Genomic DNA, 26,006 nt, shown 5'->3' with positions numbered 1-26,006 from the left:
GTGTATTGTATACTTTCACATACTTATATATTTTTACATAGATAAATTTAATGTTAAATTTTTATATATTTAAATATAATATTTAAATAAAAAATATTCTAAGGTCTTTTCGTACCGCTATACATACATATACTTAATTTAATACTTTTACAACTAGCAATAAATGTTGTATGACTTTAATGGATAAATCTAAAATACTATTTACACTTGGTACCCTTATCCAGTAACTTCTTCCAAAGGTCAAATTGTTCATTTGACTTGACCATATGCACACTAATTAGTTTGCGTATGTTGCATGGATTAAATGCAATACGTCGATTAAGGAACTCATTGGCATGTACGCGTTTAATACCAACCTGCTGCGCAACAATACCCGTTGTGAACACATCCTCTAGCTTCAGGTATACCTGCAGAATAAATTTATTTTCACAGTTAGTTGTTTGTATTCACACATTTATAGTGTGTATGTACAGTTATCAACAAAAAATGAGACAGATCTAACCTTTCAAATGATGTACATATTAATATTCCCATAGTTCATATATTTCAATTGAACGTAAAGAAAATTGTATATCATAGTTTATTTTAAATAAACTCTAAAACTGGTACCACATTAAAATAATAGTATTCTATGTAGTACGTAAATTTATTTCAAACCTTTATATAATATTAAAATTATTCATATTAGTTTGAATAGCTTTGGTTTTTCTAATAAAGTCTATGAGATCCTGGATATGTTTAAATAGTAATCTTTCCCGAACTTCTGTCACTAATTTCCAGAAATCCACCTAACTGGCTGGTTTTCATTTAATAATACTTGTTTTCATATCAATTTTGAGGGTTTTTATAATAATGAGATCAGAAAACTGAACAGACTGAGACATAACCTGAACTCCGTCGACTCTTCACCTCTTTGTGCACCTGTTGCTATGTTTGGGGTCATTATCTTCCATACAAATGATATATTCCATTAGGCATATAGTAGCTTTACATCATAGAAGATTTTGACCATTTGATTTATGACGCCTTCAATCAATAGAATTGGACCAACGCCAATATGTGTATGACAAAAAAGCACAAATTATTCAGTAGTGTTCTATATTGGTATGTTGTTGTTGTAAATGGTACCTAGTCCCCGTTAGGATGGTAAGGATTAAAGAAGTTGTAATCGACGTCTTCCCACGGTAGGCCCAGGAAACATGCTGTTTCGACGGGGTCGGACCAAAGGGAGAAGGGTGTCAGATGTGTAGGTTTAGCAGGGCATGCAAACAGGCGGCTAGTGACATGCGGGGACTCATTGCACGCTGGACATATATTTGAGCTGCGTTGATCTATTCTGGATAAGTAAGAGTTTAAACTGCTACAATATCTAGAAAGAAGGGCTGCCCATGGGTCACTCTCTTTTCTAGTGGAAACTCGAGCTCCTCTTCTGCAATGGGTTCAGTGCATGTCTGAAGTTATTTGCGTAAAAGTATGGTCGTCGTATTGTTTTGTTTTACGTCGACGTAATTGAGGAAAGACCTCTTGATGTTCTTAGGATGAGTTTCCACTCCAAGCAGGTGACTGCAGGGATGATTTCTGCGAAAGCACCCCAGCAGAAACTGCTTGGAGAGGAGTTCATTATGCTCCTTAACTGGGAGTTCGGCAAGGTATGCCTATATTAGCATTGTCCGTAATGGAACAAGATTATTTTAGAAAGGTCTAACATCCCTAGTTTATTGCAGAAAGAAATCACACGAGAACAAGCAAAGTTGAATGAGAATAACAATCATCGCATAAAAAATTGTTTTGTGTTTTTATGTCAATATCCCGTTATGTAGTACATCGTCATTTACAAGTAAACCAGAATAGTTATGCACCAAAATATATTTTTAATATTGGCACTTCTATTATTTTGTAGACAACTGTATGTATATAAGACAACCGGGTTACATACCTGATGGAGCGATCGTTCATAAAGCAAATGTATTACGTCGCTTGTAATGAGATACGCCGGACCGGTGGTGAACGGTGGAAATAGTGGTTGACTAAATTGGTCGGTTGATACGTAATATTTGGATTTTTTGTTACGTATGGGTTTCCACTGTTTCGCCAAGCGTCCGTATATGACACGCTTATCTTTGATATGACTGTCAATGAATTGCAACAATTTCGGCACATTTATAAACATATCATCATCTGTTTTCAGTATAAATTTGGCTTTCTGACAGTGTACATCCACCCATTCTAAAGTGGAAATCGTTTTCAATGTTAAATTTGTATAGGAGTCGATGAAGTTTCCACGAATCATATCTCCATAAATAAAATTCTCAATACTCAACTCCTTGCTTATACTTTCATTTGTGGAGCGTCCCAAGACAAATGCTATAGATACATCACGCCGTGTGCCATAGTGTGCCCAAGTCTGTCGTATGGCGAGGCGCGCTTCAGCGTGATTTAATGCTGACGATATCAGTATCAGTAACTTCAAGTCTTCACCCTCATTTGGGCAAATCTTAGCGAAATTTATTTCCTCGTTTAAATGTCCTGACTCGTAGATTTCACTGGTTGCTATGCCTTTGGTGTGGTCGATGATTTTGGGTGGAACTGGATGGACTACCTTAGGTGGCACTTTCGGCGAAGTTTTAGGTTTATTTGCTATAATTTTGGGCAAAGCATTATTTTCGATCGGTTTTTGTGGTTTTACAGCGCTATCAGGACGTTTGATAGTCATCACTACGGATGGTGGCAAAGCCACATCACTGTTTACATCATTATCATCATCATCGTTTTCGTTGTCGGCAATATTGCCTTCTGCTTTAGGAACCTTTGGGATCGCATTTTCCTCCGGTAACTGTTTGCTACCACCATTTGAATCTTTTGTCACAGCTGTAAGAAAATATGAATTAAGAGTGTTATAATATTGCACACTTGTTGTTGTATTTCATTTACTCACATTTCTCATTCGCCGCCGGTGCTGCTGTGATGTTTTTCAATATCTTATCTGCATTTTCGATAAACTTTTGCAAATTCGATGTCGGTATCATGACCTCTGAATCTAGTATTTTGTTTATATTGTTGGCGTTATCACTGGATTTTGCGTTGATGCTTTTAAGCTGATCTGGCTGTCCTTGATTCTCCGATTTGGGTTGCTCCAGAGGAGCGCCAACATTATTTGGCTGACCATTAGAAGCGTTGGGGTAACCTATGCTACCGACCACTAAAATTGTATGACAATCAAAATACAAAATTTAAAAATATACTTTATAGTATCAATGAATAATACATATGTTAACATATTAATAATAATAATATTTTAACGTAGAAAAATTATTTTCAAACATAAATTGAGTGTTTAACTCAACACAAGTGGAGATATTACAATATATGCAGGATTGCGAATTTTTTAGGTAATACATTTTGGGTTAAAAAATACATTTTCAACATCAGAACATCTAATTTTTTATTCCAAAATTGGAATTTGATTACATTTTTAATATTTAGTCTCAAAAGAAATATATAGAAAAAATTAAATTTTTAATTCAAGATATTTGGATTGTTTGAATAAAATTTGAAAATATTTTTTTTTATAGTAAAAATTTAAAATTTAATTTTTAATCCCACAATCCCACAATACGAACTTAAAATTAATGAAATATGAATCGCTTCTATTTGATATTTTTTCAACAAGTGCTCTATAGTCTAGAATATTGAAGATGATGACTCTGTGTAGGCTTTAACAGGCGGGCTGAAAAGTTCGTAGGTTAACATAAAAAAAAAACATTTTTTTGATACAATTAGATTTTATTTTTCAATTTTGAGGGCGAGCATTCTCTTGAGGTCTGAGAACAGGTAAGGTCACTGAAGGCCAGATCGGTTGAATGCGGAAGTAATTCCAAGCCCAATTCATGCAATTTTGACACGGTGCGGTTTCTTTATGCGATTCTTTCAAACACTCCAATAACGCTTTGTAAACGCGTTCGGTCGGTTATGTGCGGTCCACTCGGCTGAATGTCGTTGGGACTCCGATGTGAAATGATAGATGAATGATTTATCCATTGTGACATATCGAACAAAAATACGGTTTTATTACGATTAAAGAGCTTCAAACATTCCTCAAAATCAGCACAGAGCTTAGGGATGCCCAAATATTCACTCACAATATATCCAATAGGCTCCTTTGATATCTTTAGAGTCTCAGATCTTTCGAACAACTTCACTTTACGCCGGTAACACCCTCTTTTGGGCGTCCACTGCTTGCATTGTTCTCGGTGCCCATGTCGCCTCATTCAAACTTAGCTATTTTCTCACCAAAATGATATATGTACTTATATCAACTAATAGCGACAGCTGTCAATTTGTACACGTATCTATTAAAGGTAAGGCTGACTAAAAATCATACGGATTGGGATTAAGTTTTTGTATAAATTATATTCCGGTTTTTGCAAGTATTTTTTTTTTTTTTTTTGTATTTGAAATTAAAAATTACATTGAGAAAAATTTTCATCGGCAATATCATTGCGTTAAAAAACTATAAAGTAAGTAATTGTCCTATTGTAAAGTATATGTTTCAACTCACCTAAAGCGTTGTCAACATTTTGCACTTCCATATCCTCAAGCAATTCGTTGCCGAAACGCTCCATCTCATCGTCTTCAGGCGGCTCATCATTTGGAGCATCCACGTCGATCGTCGGTTCGCGATGCTGATGTTGTTTCTTGGCGGCACTCGCCAATGGCACTTTCCCTACGCCAGCACCTGAACCTGTGCTAGCGCCAGACATGACTGCTGCCTTTTTATTCAACTTCAAAAGCGAAATATCGCCTTCATTTCGAGGCGCGTCCAGACGATTGCTTTTTTCAAAACCACCGTCGGCAGCATCATTACTAAATTTACTCTTATTCGCTGCTATCAGCGGTTGATACTGTTGCGCAATAGCGCCCGCAACATCTGTCACCGAACTGGCGCGCATGGAATGCGAATGTGGTGGTGTAAGCGTGGCATTTGATGAATATGTGGCGTAGATGAAAATGGTCAGGATGACTATGCTTACGACGAGCAGAAAGCGAACAAATCTTATATTATGTATGCTGCCCATAGCTGCTAGTGGTATGTTTTTATTTGCTACTTTGCTACTAATTGCTTTTAGATGTGGTTTTTCCGTTTGTTAATTTGGCCCACGGAATTGTGTTTAATTCTAGATTTGTTGCTGCTGGCGATCATTCAAATCGCTCGAACTGCAAATAGTTCTGCTTAATTTCCTTTCCAACACTTTCCATACATTGCCGTGTGCTGAGATGTGTTTTCGCGTTTTTTTTTTTTTTTTGTTTTTTGTTTTTTGCAGTAAGTCTTTGATTTCGTGGCGTTTATTTATGTAAGTATTTTAATTTATCTTTTGATCCTGAGTTTGGTTTTGAATTTTCAATTAACGAGCCGGAATGTCGTTGTCTTTTATGTTGAATTTCAATTAGATATGATGTAACCCAAGCGCTGACTTCTTTGTGGATATAATCTTAAATCGTCTATATTTCGTAGTTCTCAGCTGTGTTGTCAAATTCGCTTTCGGCGGATTCTTTCGTTTGACTTTCAAGTCTTAAGTGCTTCCAACCAGCTGCTTTTAAAACATTTTCCATATTACGAATACTCGGCAGCTGAATGGGTTTCTGTTAATGCCAAGTACCTAGAAAATTAAATCAGATAAATATGGTTATTTAATTACTCAATACATATACTATATATGTATATAGTATATATCTAAAACGTACGGGAGGGACGGGCTAACGCTATATTCATACATACAGATACATACGTATGTTTACAAGCCTACATACTTATGTTTGTAGCTACTATACATGGTGCGTTCCAAAGTAAACAGGACTTAAAAAAAACAGAACAAATGGTTTTTCGACAGAATCAATTTATTTTATTCAAAATAGTCTCCTTCTGCTATATAGATTTTTGCACGATCCAAAAGCAAGGCGAACGAGTGTTTTAGCTCGCTTCGTGTTTTCACGCACAGCTTCGATGGAATTTCCGGTGATCACGGATTTTGTTTGGAACATATGTTGATCCTCATTTATATCCTTATGACTACTTTGAAAACGTTGAAGCCACTCGTGCACTCTGCTATGGGATAGGCAATCATCGCCATAAACTTGCTTCATCAATTGAAATGTTTCGGTTAAAGTTATACCAATAATTTTAAAACAAAATTTAATGTTGGTTCTTTGTTCGAAGCTCATTTTTCCACCGATAACACAAACTTACTGACACTTAAAACGCAATAACTTCACTTCCAATCGATGAATTGTCATGAAATTCTCACTGGAAAATCGATAAAGATAGTAGATTCTAACACACCAGGCGACATATAGATGGCGCCACCAGGGGGTAGTAGAGTCAAAAATTCCTGCTTACTTTGGAATAGTTCGACACAACGTTTTGAGCTTTCCACATATTTGCTAAGGCGGTTAATATCAATCCAAACCGGCCGGCCCAAACCACTTTATTAGGTTCGCCGAAGATGTGACTACGTAATATTTCAAACTCAGTCTGGCAAAAGCCAGGAAATAGAGGAGAAAGGGACAAGAAAATTCCATCTCGTCTCCCTTGAAATAACTTTGGCAAAGCGCTTCCGAAGAAAATATTTGGCCACACCGTATGTGAGTATGTGAATATATTGAACATTAGTTTCCTAATTAACTACTTATTTCAAGAGTAGTTTGTTTGAAGATCATTCTTTTTTATTAAAATTAACAAATGGAGGAAAACAATTTGCTTAAGCGATGAGGCCAGTCCAGGAATTTCAAGTAACCGAAACTGTTTTTTGGTTAACGTGCACTTTAAGTTGTATGTAAAGATGAGAATATATGCAAGTCTTATGCAGATGAAGAGTCTACAGTCGTCATATCGCCCGCAGATGAAAAGTTGATTCCGAAGGTTAGTCCAATTGCTGCATGTTTGTAATTTGTTAATGTTAATACTAAATTCGATTTATTTCACCTTACTTCCACATTCTTAAATAAATTGTATGTGAATTTGGCGAGTGTATCGAAATTATTGGAATTTGGGCCGTCGTCTACATTCACTGACTAGAATGGGAACTTTCTGAAACTTCTGGTCAATGGGAGTGCAATGCAAAGACTATTAAACATTGCAAAACTACCTTTCGTAAAAAATTCACAGTATAATATTAATTAGTAGATCGTTAATATAATAATAATAACAGTGGCAACAAAATAAATATTTCTTGATATAAAAAACCGACAAACAGCGTCACAGACATTAACGTGAAACAATGCTTTCCAACTACCAGGGTATCATGAAACGTTTTTTAGTGACGATGAGTATTGAATCTTTGTTAACAACCTGGAAGTAGATGAACAGTCAGCCGAATGTCGTGGTAAAGGTGAGCCGAAACCGAAGAAACCACGTCAAAGCAGGTCAAAAATCAAGGTTATGTTGACAACTCTGGGGAGGGATTCTCACTTTAATTTGCATTCAAACGGATTCAGAGGATACTTGATCCAAGACTACAAGAACATATGCTTGAACTATATGTAAAGGAATCGTTTCTGGCCACTCCCACCATTTTATTTAAACATATGTAAATTTAAAAACAATAAATATTTCTTGTTCTGGTGTTCTCTTACAAAATTTTTTTCTCTTTACAAAATTTGGTTGGGATTAATTTTATTTTATAGATATAGTATTAAGTTGTCAAATATCTCCCTTCCGCCTCTTTGTCTTTTGAATTTCGCGGCTATGTATAAAGCGCTACAGACCTCGTATCTGGCAATAATATACATCTTTGAAAGATGTTGACATATCCTACAAAACGTCTTATGCATGATTGATGGTTTGGATATAGTTATAGATGTGTAAACATGGAGTTCATTAACGCTGAAATTCGCTCTTTTTAAAGTTTTCCTCTGTTAAAGGCATATTCGCTAGAGAAATGTTCAGTGAAAGTAATGTTGTTTTGTACGATGGTACTCTATCATTTCAAACTGCGGGGGATTGGTTTCGACGATTCAGTGCAGGTGAAAACGACAGCATGGATAAGCCAGAAGGTGGAAGACCTGTGAGGACAAATACCGATCAAATCATGGAAAACATCGACTTAGACCGGTATGTGGCATCTCGTGACATCGCCCAGAAGATGGGAGTTAGTCACCAAACCATTTTAAACCATCTGCAGAAGGCGGGATAAACAACAAAGTTTGATGTTTAGGTGCCACATGATTTGACGCAAAAAAACCTTCTAGACCGAATCAATGCTGCTGAAACGGAACGAACTCGACSCATTTTTGAAGCGGATGGTGACTGGCGACGAAAAATGGATCACATACGACAATATCAAGCGAAAATGGTCGTGGTCGAAGGCCGGTGAATCGTCCCAAACAGTGGCCAAGCCGGGATTGACGGTCAGGAAGGTTTTGCTGTGTGTTTGGTGGAATTGGAAGGTAATCATCCACTATGAGCTACTCCATATGGCCAGACGCTTAATTCTCCCATCTACTGCGAGCAACTGAGAGATGTTAACGCATCCACCATATAGCCCGGACTTAACGCCAAGTGATTACCACCTGTTCCTGTCCATGGCTGTTCTTCGTAAATAAGGAGGGGGGCTTCTACGAGGGGGGTATTATGAAGTTGCCGTCTAGATGGAAACAGATTATCGAACGAAACGACGCATATTTAAACCAAATCCGATCACTGTAATCACTTTTTATAAACATTGAATAAAGAGCAAAAAAGCGGAAGGAAGATATTTGACAATTATAATTATAATTATATCAATGCGGTATTTTAATTTCTATAATTTGGGTTTAAAAAATTAGGTTTTGCAAGGCCATAAAGAAGAGACTCTTGTGTGGAAATCGTATGAGTATCTTTGAATATTGAAAACGCTTTAAAAAATTTAACAATATTTTTTACTTTCCAGCTTTACGATGGTTAAAATTGAACATCTTGAAGGAAAGCATTTTAGCTTATTACAATAAACTTGAAATATGTATTAATTAAAAGCGGGAATAATATTATTATAAACAAGTAAGGAAGGGCTAAGTTCGGGTGTCACTCTCATCAAATACCGTATTTGTGTAAAGTTTTATTCCGCTATCATCATTGGTTCCTAATGTATATATGTATTATACAGAGAAGGCATCAGATGGAATTCAAAATAGCGTTACATTGGAAGAAGGCGTGGTGGGAGCCGAGTTCACCCATATTTCGTACATGTCATCAGGGTGTTAAGAAAATATTATATACCGAATTTCATTGAAATCGGTCGAGTACTTCCTGAGATATGGTTTTTGGTCCATAAGTTTTCAACATAACCTTTGTATGGGAGGTGGGCGTGGTTATTATCCGATTTCTTCCATTTTTGAACTGTATATGGAAATGCCTAAAAGAAACGACTCTATACTGTTTGGTTGACATAGCTATAGTAGTTTCCGAGATATGTACAAAAAATTAGTAGGGGGCGGGGCCACGTCCACTTTTCCAAAAAATTACGTCCTAATATGCCCCTCCCCAATGCGATCCTTTGTGCCAAATTTCACTTTCATATCTTTATTTATAGCTTAGTTATGACACTTTATAAGTTTTCGGTTTTCGCCATTTTGTGGGCGTGGCAGTGGACCGATTTTTCCCATCTTCGAACTTCGAACCTTCTTATGGAGCCAGGAAATACGTGTAATAAGTTTCATCATGATATCTCAATTTTTACTCAAGTTACAGCTTGCACGGACGGACGGACAGACGGACGGACGGACAGACAGACATCCGGATTTCAACTCTACTCGTCACCCTGATCACTTTGGTATATATAACCCTATATCTAACTCTTTTAGTTTTAGGACTTACAAACAATCGTTATGTGAACAAAACTATAATACTCTCTGTAGCAACTTTGTTGCGAGAGTATAAAAACAACGTGTCGAATATGCTTTCATTGAACAACTGTTAATTAATTATATGACTCACGTTATTTACCTTGCACTAAGTCGTACATGTACTGTTATGGAAACTATGGTATTTAAAATACTTCGTTTGCATAACTACAAAACTAGGCGTATTGAATAGTAAATAGCGTAACAAAAGCAATACGAAACATTTAAGAACAAAAATTAATGGTAAATTTAAGCGTTTAAACGAGAGCGTTTATAATTATACTTCATATATAGAGATTGTACAAAATTTACATATATAGACATATACATATGTATATACTATGTACATTATATATTTTATTGACATCAAGTGTATGCATATTGTATCATTTGTACTTCTAATGAAAATTAATAAGTAACGGGAAACTATAATAAAGTCATCGGATATTAAATTCAAGAAAAAACGTTATGTTTGGTTGCACCGAAGCTCACAGATTCACAGATACGCCAATATAAGAATTTTATTTCGATCGCACAGTCTGTATGGCAGCTATAGGCTATAGTGTCTCGATCTGAACAATACTTCAAAGATTGCAATATAGCCTTAAACAATAACCGTTGCCAAATTTTGTGAAGATTGCTCGTCGATTTCCATCTTTGGCAATTATAGCTGTGCTAATAACCTAAGTTCATTTGATCGATCAGTTGTATGACAGCTATATGCTAGAGTGGTCCGATCTGAAAAATTGATAAATTCCAAATTCCTGCTGGGTGCTATTGAGGCAATGTGATCCCTATTTGGAAACCTGGATCCAAGTTACTTTATTCTGCGCCCACAGACTGCTGTGCAGTCAAATAGCAGATGTTCTGTAGATTCCATTTCACAGAACCGGGATTTCGCACAAAAAGCTAGGCCCATGTTATATAAGTGCTTCTTGGACTCACAATGGCCAGTGAAGAAGGGGACAAATTGCGAGTTTGCCCCTTGGGAAGTTGATTACATATTTAAACCTTTTAACCGCATACCATGGAGTTATTTCTAAAACCCTTCCCTATCCACTCCTTTATCCTTGCAATGCTTTTATGATATATCGACCAACCGCAATGAAAATTTCGGCTATTCCCGGCTATACCTTTGTGAACGGGCACCTTTGTGTTTCGGCTATTCCCGGCTATACCTTTGTGAACGGGCACCCAGATAAGGTGCACTTGGTTATGATTTGATAGACTGTTCAGCCATTTTATACACTCCTGTATGCATTGATTGCTTTTAGTGCCGCTTATCTGTACGCGCCGGCTCTTAGCAAAGACCTCTGCTTTGAATATGCTCGGAAAACTACTCGTAGCTATGGAGAGTTTGGTGCGTGGTTCTGCGACTCCTATGACAATTCCCTCCGACGTTATCGAGGCGTCGGTGTACTATTTGATTGTACTATCCCTAAGCAATAGCTCGAGAGCGGAATTGTTCCATTCAGCCTTACTACTGAGAGTTACCTTAAACTTCTTAAAACTACAAAAAATTAAAGAAAACCATTTTAGGGACGTATACATAGCAATTTCGCTCAATTATATTAGTAAATGACAAATGTTATCAACATGTCAATTTTTGAGAGTTCTAATTTTTTTCGTTTTATCTTTAATCTTGCGTGTAAAAGTTTGACAATTTTTAGTATGACCATCAATCATTTTCTAAAAAAACATTAATCTGTTTTTACGCAAATAGTTTATTTTTTTTTATTTCTCCGAAAATTTCCACTATTTTTCAGATGACTGAACATACATGTTTATGTGTATACAATATATATGTATTTATGCATTTTTTTTTAAATATTTACCCACTGAACTTAAGGAATTTATTTGCTTTTGTATAAATTTTAATTTATATTTATGTACCCATGCTGGTATTTGTATAGTAGTATGTAAATATAAACACATTTCTACAATTATTGATATCAGGCAATCAAATACTGAAGACAAGAAGTGCTTGATAATATTAAATTGGATTTCCTAGTTACTCGATAAATATCGAAGATTTCCATGAAGCTTTTATGCAAAGCAATATTCAATCATCGATAAAAATTGTTGCCGGCATACGACGGCCTTTGGCAAGGATAAGTAAATGAAAGAGATGTAGTAAGGGAATGTTTAAGCAATCTGTTGCTGCAAAGATCCCTTATGACTGCGTCCACACGAGCGACACGAGTCCGACAATTTCGCATTCCCTTTCATATAAACAAAATAATTAAATTAAAATTTCCCAACAAGAACACAAAGCCGAGAGCCCGAACTTGAGCGGAAGGGTACCTCTATTCCTCCTCGTCGTTTTGGCGACAAATAGATTTCTTGTGTGAACGCAGTCTAACTTGAGTGTGCTCTACTAAATCCACAAAAAAGGAGACCCCACAATCTGCGCGGAATACTGTGGGATACGCCTCCTAAAAATCGCATATAAGGTTTTATCGAGCACACCAACTGCTGCCTTTATGCTGCTATGTCTGAATTTGGTAACCCCGTAACACTAATACGGCTTTATAAACTGAACCAGCATTAATACCAACAACGTCAGCCTCGAAATACAAAGCGAAATAGCTCTCCCCAACAGGTGCGAAAGTCCTTTCTCGACGAACAAGGACCAAACCTATATGTCACTTACCATCCCCGTCCTGCTGTATGGAGAAGAGACATGGATGTTGACAAAATCTGATGAGTCGGCGTTACGAGTTTTCGAGAGAAAAGTTCTGGTCCTTTGCGACGAGCTGTACAAGATATACGAGGACAGCGGCTACGCTGGCTAGGTCAAGTCGTCCGAATGCATGAAAACACTCCAGCTCTGAGAATATTCGATGCAGCCGGGGGAAGAAGGAAGAAGACCACCACTCCATTGGTAAGACCTGGTAGAGAAGGACCTGGCTGCACTAGGAATCTCTAATTGGCGCCAAACAACGAAAAAGAAGATCGAATGGCGCGCTGTTTTAAACTCGGCTATATCCGCTTAAACTGTGTCTCCGAGAAATTTTGAAGAAGAAAATTCGCATCCATTCCATTTCTGAAATCAGTAGAGTTGTTCTCCTTCTGCCTTTTCCATTGCCGTATGGCGTGACACGTACAATGTCCGACAAAACTGAAGCACAGAATCTACTCGTAGACATTGAAATTAATAAAACCATAAACTAGGTTTCTTTTGGTACATACTCCAAAAAATACGCTCAAATGTTTGCTAAGAACTATTTTTGATTTTGAGAAAATTTGATGTTTTGCAATCAAAAACATACTCGTAGACACATTCATGCTTCATACATGTATACTTATTTACATTTTGAATGTCCCAAAACTTTAAGCTTTCTTCCTCTCCAACTTTTAAGTTTTTCTCTGCCCTCGCTCGAATATAAATAACAGCCCACCAGCTTATTGGCAAATAATGTGGCGTATCTAACTAAAATATGTATGTATATTTGCCACTTTAAATCTCTAAAGAAAACACCCGCGTGGTCTTACTGGTACATTGACCGCAGATAAATCTACACGTTGCCAGCATTTACCATCTGATTTGATGAGGCTATAAGAACGCGTATATATTAATTGTACATACATATATCTATAGTATGTATAAATCAAGATTGTACACCCTTTACAAATGTATGGTGCAAATGTGAAGTGGAAGTTCATACGTTATTGCTTCTTTGACTGTGTATTTCCAGAAACAAAACAAACTTTTTACGTAAAACAAAAAGATCTAAGGAAATAACAAGAAAAAACGTTAACTTCGGTTGCAGCGAAGCTATAATACCCTTCACAAATAAAAAAGTTTCCATATCGGAATTTGATATTGATCGGTCGGTCGATTTATATAGCAGCTATATTTTATAGTGTTCCGATATCGGCGGTTCGGCACAAATGAGCAGCATCTTGTGGAAAATTAAAAAAAGTGATCACCGAAACTGAGGTCTATATTAATGTAAATGGCAAATCGTACTCCAAAAAATTGGCAGAGTCGGGAATCGAGATCAGCAATATATTTGCATCCTTTTTCAAGAGTGTAAGTGTCGAAAAATTAACGAGTTTGATGTTAGCATTAACGAGTTTGATGTTAGCATTAACGACGTCTAGAAAATACTGTCCTATTTAAAAGGATTGCCCGAGAACTAATGTCTCCAACTATAGGTCAATTTGTATACAATCCGCTCTGGCTAAACTCTTTGAAAATATAGCTTTTCCTCAAGTCAATGCATTTTTGAGGTGTATTACCTGCAAACAGCACGGTTTCGTTTGAGGAAGCTACTCGAAACTCTAAATAACGGTCAGGTTGTTGAGACGGTCCACATGGAGTTCAGGTGCGTTCCAAACTAAACAGGACTTAAAAAGAAAACAGAACAAATGGGTATTTCTTGGCAAAATCAATTTATTTTATTCAAAATAGTCCCCTTCCCCCGCCAGTATGCCGGTGTAATCCTTTTGAATGACCTCTACGTCTGTATAACGCTTTCCTTTATGGGCAAATGAAGGAAGGAAGGAAGGAGTCGCACGGTGCCATATCAGGTGAATACGTGGAGTGTTTAATGGTTAAACTGTGATTTTTGGTCAAATAATAGTGCTTGGGATGTTGGATTTTGAGAGTTTTTGCTGGTGAGTCAATTTGTGGGAACAAACCGTGCACCGAGATGTTCAATTCCATTTACATGAATTTCTATGATGATTTCGGCTTATTTATGATGAACTCACGCAGAGTTTCGATGGAATTTCCGGTGATCACGGACTTTGATTGGCCCACATGTTGTTCGTCATTTAGGTCCTCACGACCACTTTGAAAACGTTAAAACCACTCGTGCACACCGCTATGGGATAGGCAAACAGCGCCATAAACTTGTTTCATCAATTGAAACATTTCGGTAAATGTTTTACCAACTTTAAAACAAAATTTAATGTTGGCTGTTTGTTCGAAGCTCATTTTAGCACCGATAACACAAACATACTGACACTTAAAACACAATAACTTCACTTCCAATCGATGCGGATACGGCATTTAACGAACGGTAGGCCATTTCAAATTAAACTTGATGGGTATCTATCTTGCAAGCATAATGTGACGTCTAGAGTGCCTTAAGAATCACACATGGATCCAACTCTCTTCAATATTTTTGTAAACGATAATGTTGATAACTTCCAGCCTGAATATCTACTTTATGCAGATGGTTTAAAGATCTTCTGTACGATAACTAGTGAACGAGACACCCATGTTTTCTAGCGTGATATTGACAGACAGGGTACAAAAACCTATTAGATTTGAACATAAAGAACTTAAACAATGAGACGAGATCATTCTCCAGGTTTTCAACGTTTTAGGTTTAAGGATATCAGGAATCCCAATTCATTACTACGCTTTTTTACATCTCTGAGTCTTGGAATACGGCATCGCTATAATCAGTGTACCACCCTTGCAAGTTGGAAAAAAAACGATTTTTACCAAAAAATTTGTTTTACTAAGGGATGCTGGGACTTTTCGAATTTACCTTATATATTGAAAAAAAACTACAAATGTAGGGATGAAAAGGATCACCAAACTTCTAAGCAGTTAAAATGCCTCCGAAAGATAAACTCGTTATTTACAAATTAAATTCCAATTTAAAGCGGTACTTTTTTTTAGTACAGTTAATATATATTTTAAAGTTCGTTGCTTGCTAATTATACTATAAATTAAGTGTGATGATACCGGCGTTACTGGTTTTACTTTAATAAGGTTTTAAGCGATCTATTATCTAATTTTCACAAATAAATTGCACTAGTTATGCGCACTTATCGTATTTTTGTAACCAAACAAAAATCAGGTGTAATTATCACTGAAAATCATTTTTTTTTAGATTTTACATAAGTACCTTGACTATTTTCCTTTCAGAAGAGATAATAAGTAATTTAGAGTTGCTTTGCTCGGTAGCTTTAGTGTGAGGTTCATAAATTTTAATATTTGCATAATTATCTGGAGTCGTCAAGTTTGTGTTTCCAACAGAATCAAGGCGACGGAATCGTTGAAAATGTTTTGAGGAGTCTACTTTATCATTGCCATAAGTATTGGATTAGTAGAAAGTATTTGTGAAGAAATTAAAGTCATTGAAAACTTGTCTCATGCGGGTCATCCAACCACTTCTGTTGTGTTGTGTATCATGTTGGCGTTACAAAGTAGCAGGGAATCTTGTATGGATCGAGTCAACACATTTTGGTTAATGTTTTGGGTATGAGCGTATCATTACCAAAAGACCTTACTTTTTTGCAAAAACGATATCGAGTAGAGGTCGCAAAAGAGATCCTTGACAATGTCGCTGACAACCGTCAAATGGAAACGCAGATATCGAAGTACGTGATATGGTTCACCATGAATTCGTTGCAAAAGGCAAAGCGGTTGGTAAGGAAATCCATTTTCCAGTTTTGAGGCGTCTACAAAAAGCGGACAATTCATGTATTATCCACCAGCATAATACGCCATCATCGGCAGAGAGGCACTGAAGGCCATCCCAGCCGAGGCTTGTAACAAGTATATGGAAATTTTATTAAGTGTAGGCATGCTTGTATTGGCTGGGAGCCTTTTTTGAAGACAATAATACAGACTTGTACTAAAACAGGTAAACATGTTATTTTATTTACAGTCTGGATCAAATTTAAACGGGTGATATATATATATATATGATCATTGTAGTCGGATACAGTAAAATTTCTTAGCATATCAAGTGGTCATTGAAGAGCCGGAAATTATTACCTTCACAAGTGTTTGTTTTAAATATAGTCAATATTAATGTGGACGGAATGTGGAGCACAATGCACATGCGAATTCAGTAAAAATAAAAATTTACCATTAAAAATAAATAAATGAAGCTCTTCTTGTGTGGGTAAGCACTTCAGATATGAATGAGAGAATATGCCGAAACTTAACATACATATGAAATATTTGCGTAGTTTGTTAGTTAGGTGATTCCATTGATAGAACTAGGTAACTAAAACCAAACAAATTCTTCTTATCAGATTAATTGGAGAACTTCTTATAGGCGCGCAATTTAATGAGCAAACTATTGTATTGAAGTTTTAGGTATGTTAAATACGTAGGATGCCTCTTATATATTGAGATTTGGCAACCCTAGCTTGATATTTTTGATTTTATATACACTTGCGGTCAATAAAAATGCATCACCACTTTTGTAAACTATCTTCTATCTAATATATTCGACAATGGTTAAAAAATTTTTAGTACCAGCAGTTGAAGAGCATTATCCTTATATGGACAGCAAAATCCTCCTCCAGGAAAACACAGCGCTATGGCATCGTACAAAATGGCTAAGTTTAGATAGGAAACAAATCTTGTTGTATATGATCCTATTCAGTTTGAAATTTTATTTTCCTGAAAACTCGCCCACCCAATGAAGTTTGAAGTTGTTAAGCAGAAGCCAACAAATAAAGGTAAATTGACAAAAATTTTACAACTGGTGTGATATGGTGCCGTTATAAGAAATTTAATTGAGGTCCTAGTGAATTCCATGACTTCAAGAATTAAGCCAGTTATTGAGGTAAAAAGAGTAACGACTCGTTATTAGAAGAGTCCATTGTGAAGCCTATTTTTCCAACGTTAGCGGTGAAAATTATTTAGTCGCTTTAAATTATCTTAATGAATTGTACATTTTTGTTAAATTTTTTTAAATAATTGGTTATAAAACCATTTTCGAGAACAAATTTCTGTGTTCAATTAATTTACGCTATGCGGACATATTCATAAAAATCTGATCTTATTTCAATTATGTTTGGTGGTGCCTTTTTATTGATCGCAAGGGTATGCATAGAACGTTTTAACACACGAGTGTTATGTATGTTGCTTATAGAACTTAAAATATACACCTCGGCCGATAAATGGAAATAAATCGCGATTATTTTTTGCAACTTAATAATATTTGAGTAAGACACCCTTCAAAGAAGATATTCTGTATTAAGGACATTGATTTGATTATAAAATGTCAACTGGTTTTTCATTTCCTGAACATTTGCCATTTTTCGAGTTCTGACTATTTGGCATTTAGTGTGCGGTATATCTAACAAGTACTCTTCAACCTGCTTCTGCAGAAAATAGTCCGAGCTGTAGAACTAAATAGATGATATTGACACCATCGGGCTCAACACCCGTGCCGTTAGTTCCGCTTTCTCCAGACTGGTCGTAGATAATTTCGTCTATCTTGGAACCAGCGTAAACACCACCAACAATGTCAGTCTGGAAATCCAACGCAGGATAACTCTTGCCAACAGGTGCTATTTCGGACTGAGTAGGCAATTGAGAAGCAAAGTCCTCTCTCGACAAACAAAAACCAAACTCTATAAGTCACTCATAATTCCCTTCCTGCTATATGGTGCAGAGACTTGCACGATGTCAACAACTGATGAGGCGACATGGCGGGTTTTCGAGAGGTTCTGCGAAAGATGTATGGTCCTTTGCGCGTTGGCCACGGCGAATATCGCATTCGATGGAAGGATGAGCTGTATGAGATATATGGCGACATTGACATAGTTCAGCGAATTAAGAGACAGCGACTACCCTGGCTAGGTCATGTTGTCCGAATGGACGAAAACATTCCAGCTCTGAAAGTATTCGACGCTCTACCCGCAGGGGAAAGCAGAGGAAGAGGAATACCTCCACTACGTTGGAAGGACCAGGTGGAGAAGAACCGGGCTACGCTTTAAATATCCAATTGGCGCCACGTAGCGAAAAGAATAAACGACTAGCGCGCTGTTGTTAACTCGGCTACAATCGCGTAAGCGGTGTCTACGCCAATTAAGAAGAAGAAGTTTAATTTATTTCGGGCCATTTCTCAACGTCTGATTAGCAACCATCTATAAGTTAAGTTCTAGTTAACTTACCTTCCTTTGGTAAAGTTTACCAGGAGCACATATCTAAGTATATGCTGTATGAGATATACGACAAAAACACTCCAACTCTGAAATATTCGACGCAGTGCCCGCCGGTGGAAGCAGAGGAAGACCTCCACTCCGTTGGAAAGACCAGGTGGAAAAGGCGCGCTGTTGTTAACTCGGCTATAATGGTGAGCGGTGTTTACGCCAGTAAAGAAGAACACATATGTAAGTATAATTCTAACTGGTAATTGAGGCAGTAGAAAAAAATATTAAAGTGTCTTAACTTGAAATAGCACGTATTAACATTAATCAAGTTTATTCAAAATATTTTACATTTTTAGGCAGCAATTCGCGATGAATTGAATTTAACTTTTTTACTAAACTAGTGAGCTGCGTTCAACCGAAAACACTATTTAAATATTATATACATATGTATCGTCAAAAAATTCTAAATTGAGTGTCTTATTGATTATGCTTCACTACTACAAATTACATACGTACATAATATTACATATGTATGTTCAACATTTTCAGGTTCTGCGCTCAGATATAAATCAGTTTTAACCAATATTAAAATTTGTTTCACTCATGTTCCATTTTATTTCGTGTTTCATTCATGCCACTGTAAATTTCCGAAAAATTTGTTACGTTATTTTGCATTTCAGGTTGAGATATATGTATATATTTTTTGGTTTTATCAACAAATTATCAGTGATTTTGGGTTATTTCGAATTCGTTGGGTAAATAAGTTACTTTACGTGGCTGTGATAAATGCAAACGATAAGGCAGGTATGGTGCTGTAAGAAACATCGCTATACTGTCTCCCAATAATTGAACATACATATGTACATTGTACATAATCAAGGAAAATAATCTTTGCAAAAAATACGCAGTATACCTAGTTAGGTGGTCGCTTGCTCAAATATGAGTGATTTTGAATGAATAGTTTTCATACCCAAAATTATAGTTTTTATATCTTAATTTATTGCTTAGTTATGGCACTTTATACCTTTTCGTTTAATGTCTTTTTGTGGGCGTGGCAGTGGTCCGATTACGCCCAACTACAAACTCATTCTGTCTTTTTATTGCCAAGAATACCGATTTTTATTAAGATATCGGAATTTTGATTCAAGTGTTTGCTTGCCCAGACGGGCAGGCAGACAGTCACTCTGATTTTAGCTCGTCTCATTAACCTCTTTTCATTTTTTGGTGAGGGTGTTTCGTCTTCTCATTTTAGCTCGTCTTTAAACGGAAGTTTTTTGGCTACGCAGAGGATATTTGGTATAAGAACGGAAGTCGTGAGCTGCTTGAGCCAAATGTAACGGAATTTGGCCACTCCCATGTTAATGGTGCTCAAAGAATTTCCCTYACTGACGTGATCTTCTGATTTATTTATCATCATATTCTCCAACTTGGAATCTCCAATTGGCGTCAAACAGCGGGAAGGAAAAACGATTGGCGCGCTGTTGTAAACTAAACCAATAAAGAAGAATATACATATATCCCTATATCTAACTCAATTATTTTTGGGTGATTCAGAAAACCGTTCGGTGAACAAAACTATTAAAAATTGGAAGTCTTTTTGTAGATTCATCGGTTGCAAGTAAACCAACTTTATGGAAATGTTTGTGGATACTACTGGAAAAGAGATAACAATGCTTTCAAAAAGCGACTCTTAATATATATTATCTTTGATTTTAAGAAAACGGCACCAGTGTGTGCTCCAATGAAATCACGGCTTCGGAATTGAAGTATTCGTCGAAGACCGTGAAGTCATCGAAAACTTCTCATATGTGAATCGTTTATTCACATGTGTTAAAGACATTAACATCGAAAAATTTAATGAAACAGTGAAAAAGATGAAATAAGATAACGGTTGTTATGGCATCAGAGAGTTAGCAGATCTCAACCTCTCTCAACACATTTTGATTAATGTTTTGGGTATGCATCGTTCAAGCTAAGCTCGAACCAAAAGATCTAAATCGAGTTTGTAATCCTGCCTTCCCCTAGATAGGTAAAACGTGAGTACGTGTTAATAAACAATATGACGTCGAACCTGTCCAACAATTTAGCCAAACTTGAGGTACAACCGAAAAAACAACACCGAAGACGTGATGTGGTTCACCATGAATTCAATGCATAGCAGAATTTACTAAGCGGTCGATAAGTAGTAAGTAATACTACTTGGCGTCTATGTGAAGCAATTCGTATGAAGGCACTGAAGGCCATCGCAGATGATGCAACCGGTGTTCGAAAAATTAACGTCGAGCCTGTCCTATTATGACATCTAAACGTACTTAGTGCATTTTACTGACTTCTAGTGAAACACGATTCACAGCTTTTCATATCATAGTAAGCACATTCCTTCTGTCGCAGTGCGACATCGTGGTCTACGTTCTATTCGCACGTACATATGTATGAAGCGGATGAAAGATAGAATTCCATACTATGAGTAATCGTTTTAATTCGTTCTCAACAAAAATTTAAAATATTTTGGGGTTTATAATGCAAGCATAATAAGGGCAATTCAGTTTATATGAATGCAAAAATTTTGCCCTAGACTTTAAATCAAAATGTTACGGCAATTCACTTCATTTCGTCACGTTCATTTAAAATTCATACTCACAAAAATTTACATACATATGTATGCATTTATGTGTACTGTGTATTTAAAGCGAATTCCTCAATATTTGACATCAAGCAAAGGAATTTTTGTGTAATATCATATAATATTTTAAATCCTTCGACTTATCACAACCAATTTTTGAAACCTTCTGTTACTTTGAATATCATATCTTATGAAATTCCCAGTTGCATTGTCGGCCAGTACTTCCTCGAAGAAAACGGTCACGTTACGGTTACTGGAGACCGTTACTTGAGCGTGTTGAGAAAGTTTTCTATCCAGAATTACGCCGAACGAGAATTTCTTTCAACTCTGTGTGGTTTCAGCAAGTTGGTGCAGCTCCTCACATAGCCCAACCTGTTATGACAGAATTGCGGCGAAAATTTCCCAATAATCTGATATGCAGAAACTCCACATTCCGTTGGCCACCCAGGTCGCCTGACCTTACTGCACCTAACTTTTTCAACCAACAAATTTGAATGAACTAAGGCAATCCATTCGAGAAACAATTGCGGCTATTCCTGTCTCAACTCTCCAAGCAGTAATGAACAACTTTTTGGTAAGATGCCGCACATGCATCAACGAGCAGGGGGGCAGGGGGGAAACTTGAACCTGTGAACGGTATTACTGCCTCGGTGGACCCGATTTTATTATTATTATTTTTTTTTTTTTTTTGTAAACACTATATATTTATTTAGGACAGTCGGATCTACTTTCGAAGCACCGTAAAGACCCCGGCGTTTTATCCGGCCAAGGAATGTTAACTCGGCACCATGACTCGAAATTATTTTATGACAAATTTTCTGCCGCTACAACAATAATAACAACAAAGAATGAACTTAGTAAATCTAAAAAGCACTAATTTTAGCATTGATAAGAGTGTGTACTATAAGATAAAAAGTAAGAACAGTTTTATTGTAGGAAACATTTTTTTACGATCCTTTTATTGTACTATCTACCGCTTTCTGGTAGTTAAATATATAATATGTACCTATTCTGTTATACAGATTACAGATTTAAGTTGGTTATTAGCTGTCAAAGATAGACTCGTGTGCATATACATATATTCATATAAAATAATACCAACTTATATTAATTAGAATAAATCAAAATTAAATATTACATGAAAGCTGTTATCTGAAATCATTTGTAGAAAGGTTTTCTAGAATTTTGAGTTTCTTATAACCGCTTTCATTCTTGTGGAATTAACAAAACCACTCAGGGTCGTAGAATCTGACAGTTGTTGTAAATGTCATAAATACATATTTTTATAAATTGTTTCTAATATTATGAGTTTATTGTTGGAATCAGAATTTTTAGTAGTTTTCGCTGTCATGAAAACTAAACTTATTTCATTATTAATAGATAGATCAGTAGTGCAACATTTGACAAATGAGGCTTTAATATTATTAATTACACTAAATGGCATACTTATGTTTAAAAATATTGTATGCATATGTATAAATGTAAATAAATTTTAAAAATTCTGAAATTATTAGTTTCTTAGTTTTGTTCCATGAAATCCATTGAAAATGGGAATAGATTGCTGTTATGACAACTAGCAAATCTGTTCTGATTTGATAATAACCCTGACTGATCACAGTTAAATTTATCAACACCATTTCAAAAATAATTTGGAAAATATTTTATGCCGTTACAGAAACAATTGAAATAATTTTAATTTAATATGCTCAGACGGTTGAAAACTAGTTGCTTACTGCAAATAAGAAGAGAAGTTTAACCAGGTTCTAACAAGTGCAGGCTCTAATTGGATTTGTATGAATGAAGATATGTAAATTTGATATATTCATGTAAAATATTGATTGTTAAAACTCTGTGTACATTTAAAACAATGTATAAACGTAGTTTTTCGTTTGCGAAAATATTTACGGAATTTCCCTCAAAGGAAGTTGTAAAACTAACTAATCCTCATGGCCATAATGGGTGGTGATGTCTATATAAACGAGTATATGTAAAACTGCCCTGCTGTATTGTTATATCAAACAATGAAATATAATGAAAATTCATATAACTGAACTGAGTATAAGGTATCATAATTAAAAGAGGTGTACAAGGTCGACACCATCTTTCCTCCATACATACATATATGCTTAAGGTTTTATGTTACTAAATGTGCAGTTGAATGTGAGTATTTATAATATCAACGCGCACATATTACTGGCTAATTTTTTAAAATTTGGCTTATGATAAATATTTATTCATATACGTATATAAATATGTCTACATGTGCGTCTTCCAGTCATCAACTCATAAAGATAATCACCGAAAAAAAAAACTGCCACCAAACACTCATCACTCACTTGCCTGCAATACTGGTTTTCAATCTTTTGTGAGAAGTCTCTTATGTTTTCTTTTTCTTTACGTGCGGCAAATTGGCGCAAACAAGCTCCAAAAGATAAAGAAGAGGAGATACCTACAAAATAAAACAGCTAATGAGACCCAAAATCAAGCAGAAGTTACGATCTATATAATTTGTGCTTTTCGGACTTAATACCTATTCGCAACTTTTAGATTTTTAGGAAACGACATTTTTGGTTGATTTTTTTCAAATAAGAACTTTGTTATTATTGAATAATAATTGTGGATAGGTAATTTTTCATTAGTAGTATGAACGTAATTAAAAATTAAAACGATTAGTATCTCTTGGCATGTGGACACAGAATTGTATACATAGTATGTAGGTTAGGGTGCTTCAAAAAAATTTTTTTTCAACTCTTACCCCCTTAAATGTTAGTGATTGACAAACAAAAAATCCTCCCTCAAGCCAGGCGCTGTAGCATAACGCTAAGGGTTCGCTATTTTTTTCTTAGGTTCCCATACATTTTTATTAATTTTCGTTTCTCAAAAATAACTATCATATATTCAGAAAGTTCCCTTTTGAAGCTTTAAAAATTTCTGCGACAAAGTTTGATTATCTCAATTAGACGATTAAATATAGTGATTTGAAATTTTTTAATTTTTTCAATAACAATAAAAAAAGTTTCTGAGAATAATAATTTTGTCGCGGGAATATTTAAAGTTCGAAAAGCCAACTTTATGAATATGTGATGGATATTTCTAAGAAACGAAAATTAGTTGGTGAAATTTTAGTTTGAATGAAAGAACGAAAATTCCTTTGTCCCTTAGAGTTATGTTGCATCCTCGGACTTCGGGATTAAAACGGGTATGAACGGATAGAGGAGGTCCTCCAGACCAAGAATATATATACATACAGTTGCCGTTGATTTATGGTTTTTGTAATATTTGCATTTCAAGTTCAAAAAATCAAATATTTAAAATGCGTGTTTTTCCCATTTATAATGAATTATATGGTTATAATTTTATCTTTTATATCCACTAACACTTCACTAAATCGTTTCTAACCATTTATTTTATATTAAAAAGTGCATTGAGGGGGTAAGAGTTGAAAAAAAATTCAAAAACAATTTTTTTAAGCACCCTAATGTAGGTGTAGTAGTCGAATTATGTTTCTTAATGGAGATAAGATAAACAACTACATATAAGGCCATTTTCGTTTAACTTGGATTTTAGAAAAAACAAGAAAGAATAAAGATATGTACTTATCGATGTACATACATATGTATACGATAAAACCCCTCTTGCCATGCAAAACTCACCTGATAGCTTGTTGCATTTACATCATCGTGAAGGGAACATGAACAAATATGTACGCATTTTCTTCAATTCAACTACATGTTGTGATTGCTCCTTGCAATCCGTTTCCGCACAGTTTGTTTATGCCGGTTCACAAGTGAATGGTCACAACACGTATTTATAATATTTTCTAATTCACAATTTGTGTTCCATTATTATGTATATGCACAGCATTAATTACAAAATACTAATTGTTGACCGCGTTGCTATATGGAACTAAGGAATGGTATGCATGACAGAGACACACAAATTTTTACTTGGAGGTCTCAAAGATCAACTGACCCGACGTTGGTTTCTAAGGAGATATCGGCCACGATCACCTTACTACAAACATACAGCATTGATTTCAATTGGTTGCTTATAATAGGCGTTTAAGTAGAAATTAACAACAATACGCGAATGATGAAATTTTTGTAAATGAGACTCACAAACACACTTACACCATGAAAGTAATTTTTTTGGACGTTGCTTTTTATTGCTCTTGATTTGCTATATCCGCAGCCCGACCGTCTACGACCCAAGATGGATATTTATAAATGGCAAAATTGTTGTGTTGCTACTGCTACTGCTGCTACATTTGAAGAAGGTTGTGATATGAGAGAAGTACATACATATTTACGCATGTAGATGGACGTTGGGTGAACTCATTAACCGAGAAAATATCGATGCGACGTATAATCCACCGTTACGACTTACATATCAAACTTAAATGTATAAAAATACTTTTTCTTAACTTAATATAATAATCTCAACTTTTGTTCGATTGAATTTGTAATAAAAATACATTAAATAATTTCTACGAATTCTCGCGCACCCATCGCACTACATACTCCAATTTTTCACCACTACAGTGTTGCCACAGTAGTATTGTGATTTTAACAATTTCTATGCCGTTTATTTTTTTAATGGTTTTGACAGCAAAATACATTATTTGACATCATTCCGTGAAAAAGTGTCT

General features: G+C 35.7%; 1 protein-coding gene across 4 annotated transcripts; it reads right to left on the bottom strand.

Annotated features, from left to right (window-relative positions):
* Positions 1-156: 156 nt before the first annotated feature.
* LOC108973602 lies at positions 157-25,883 on the bottom strand. 4 transcript variants are annotated; one of them, XM_018940973.1, is made up of 6 exons: positions 25,489-25,883; positions 25,012-25,372; positions 4,559-5,657; positions 2,936-3,199; positions 1,937-2,868; positions 157-407 (listed from the first exon to the last, which is right to left on the bottom strand). In XM_018940973.1, the coding sequence occupies exons 3-6, from the start codon at positions 5,073-5,075 to the stop codon at positions 198-200; spliced, it is 1,923 nt and encodes a 640-aa protein (XP_018796518.1). In that variant the 5' UTR covers positions 5,076-5,657; positions 25,012-25,372; positions 25,489-25,883; the 3' UTR covers positions 157-197. The 4 variants fall into 4 exon arrangements, with proteins under 4 accessions (XP_018796518.1, XP_018796519.1, XP_018796517.1 ...); XM_018940974.1 differs by having other exon boundaries at positions 25,012-25,264; XM_018940972.1 differs by having other exon boundaries at positions 25,012-25,883.
* Positions 25,884-26,006: the final 123 nt, after the last annotated feature.

Source organism: Bactrocera latifrons, unplaced genomic scaffold (assembly GCF_001853355.1).
Source record: "Bactrocera latifrons isolate USDA-ARS-PBARC rearing strain unplaced genomic scaffold, ASM185335v1 scaffold_49, whole genome shotgun sequence".
Taxonomy (NCBI): Eukaryota; Metazoa; Arthropoda; class Insecta; order Diptera; family Tephritidae; genus Bactrocera; species Bactrocera latifrons.
The sequence above is the reverse complement of the archived record's forward strand: the minus strand, read 5'-3'. Positions and strand labels throughout refer to the sequence as shown.

What these genes read in the sequence shown, in the direction of transcription:
- LOC108973602 (XM_018940972.1), bottom strand. Translation starts at nt 5,075, where the DNA reads ATGGGCAGCATACATAATATAAGATTTGTTCGCTTTCTGCTCGTCGTA. An exon ending in ACCGGCGGCGAATGAGAAAT is followed by an intron (nt 2,869 to 2,935) that starts GTGAGTAAATGA and finishes ATTTTCTTACAG; the next exon opens with CTGTGACAAAAGATTCAAAT. An exon ending in ATGAACGATCGCTCCATCAG is followed by an intron (nt 408 to 1,936) that starts GTATGTAACCCG and finishes TTTATTCTGCAG; the next exon opens with GTATACCTGAAGCTAGAGGA.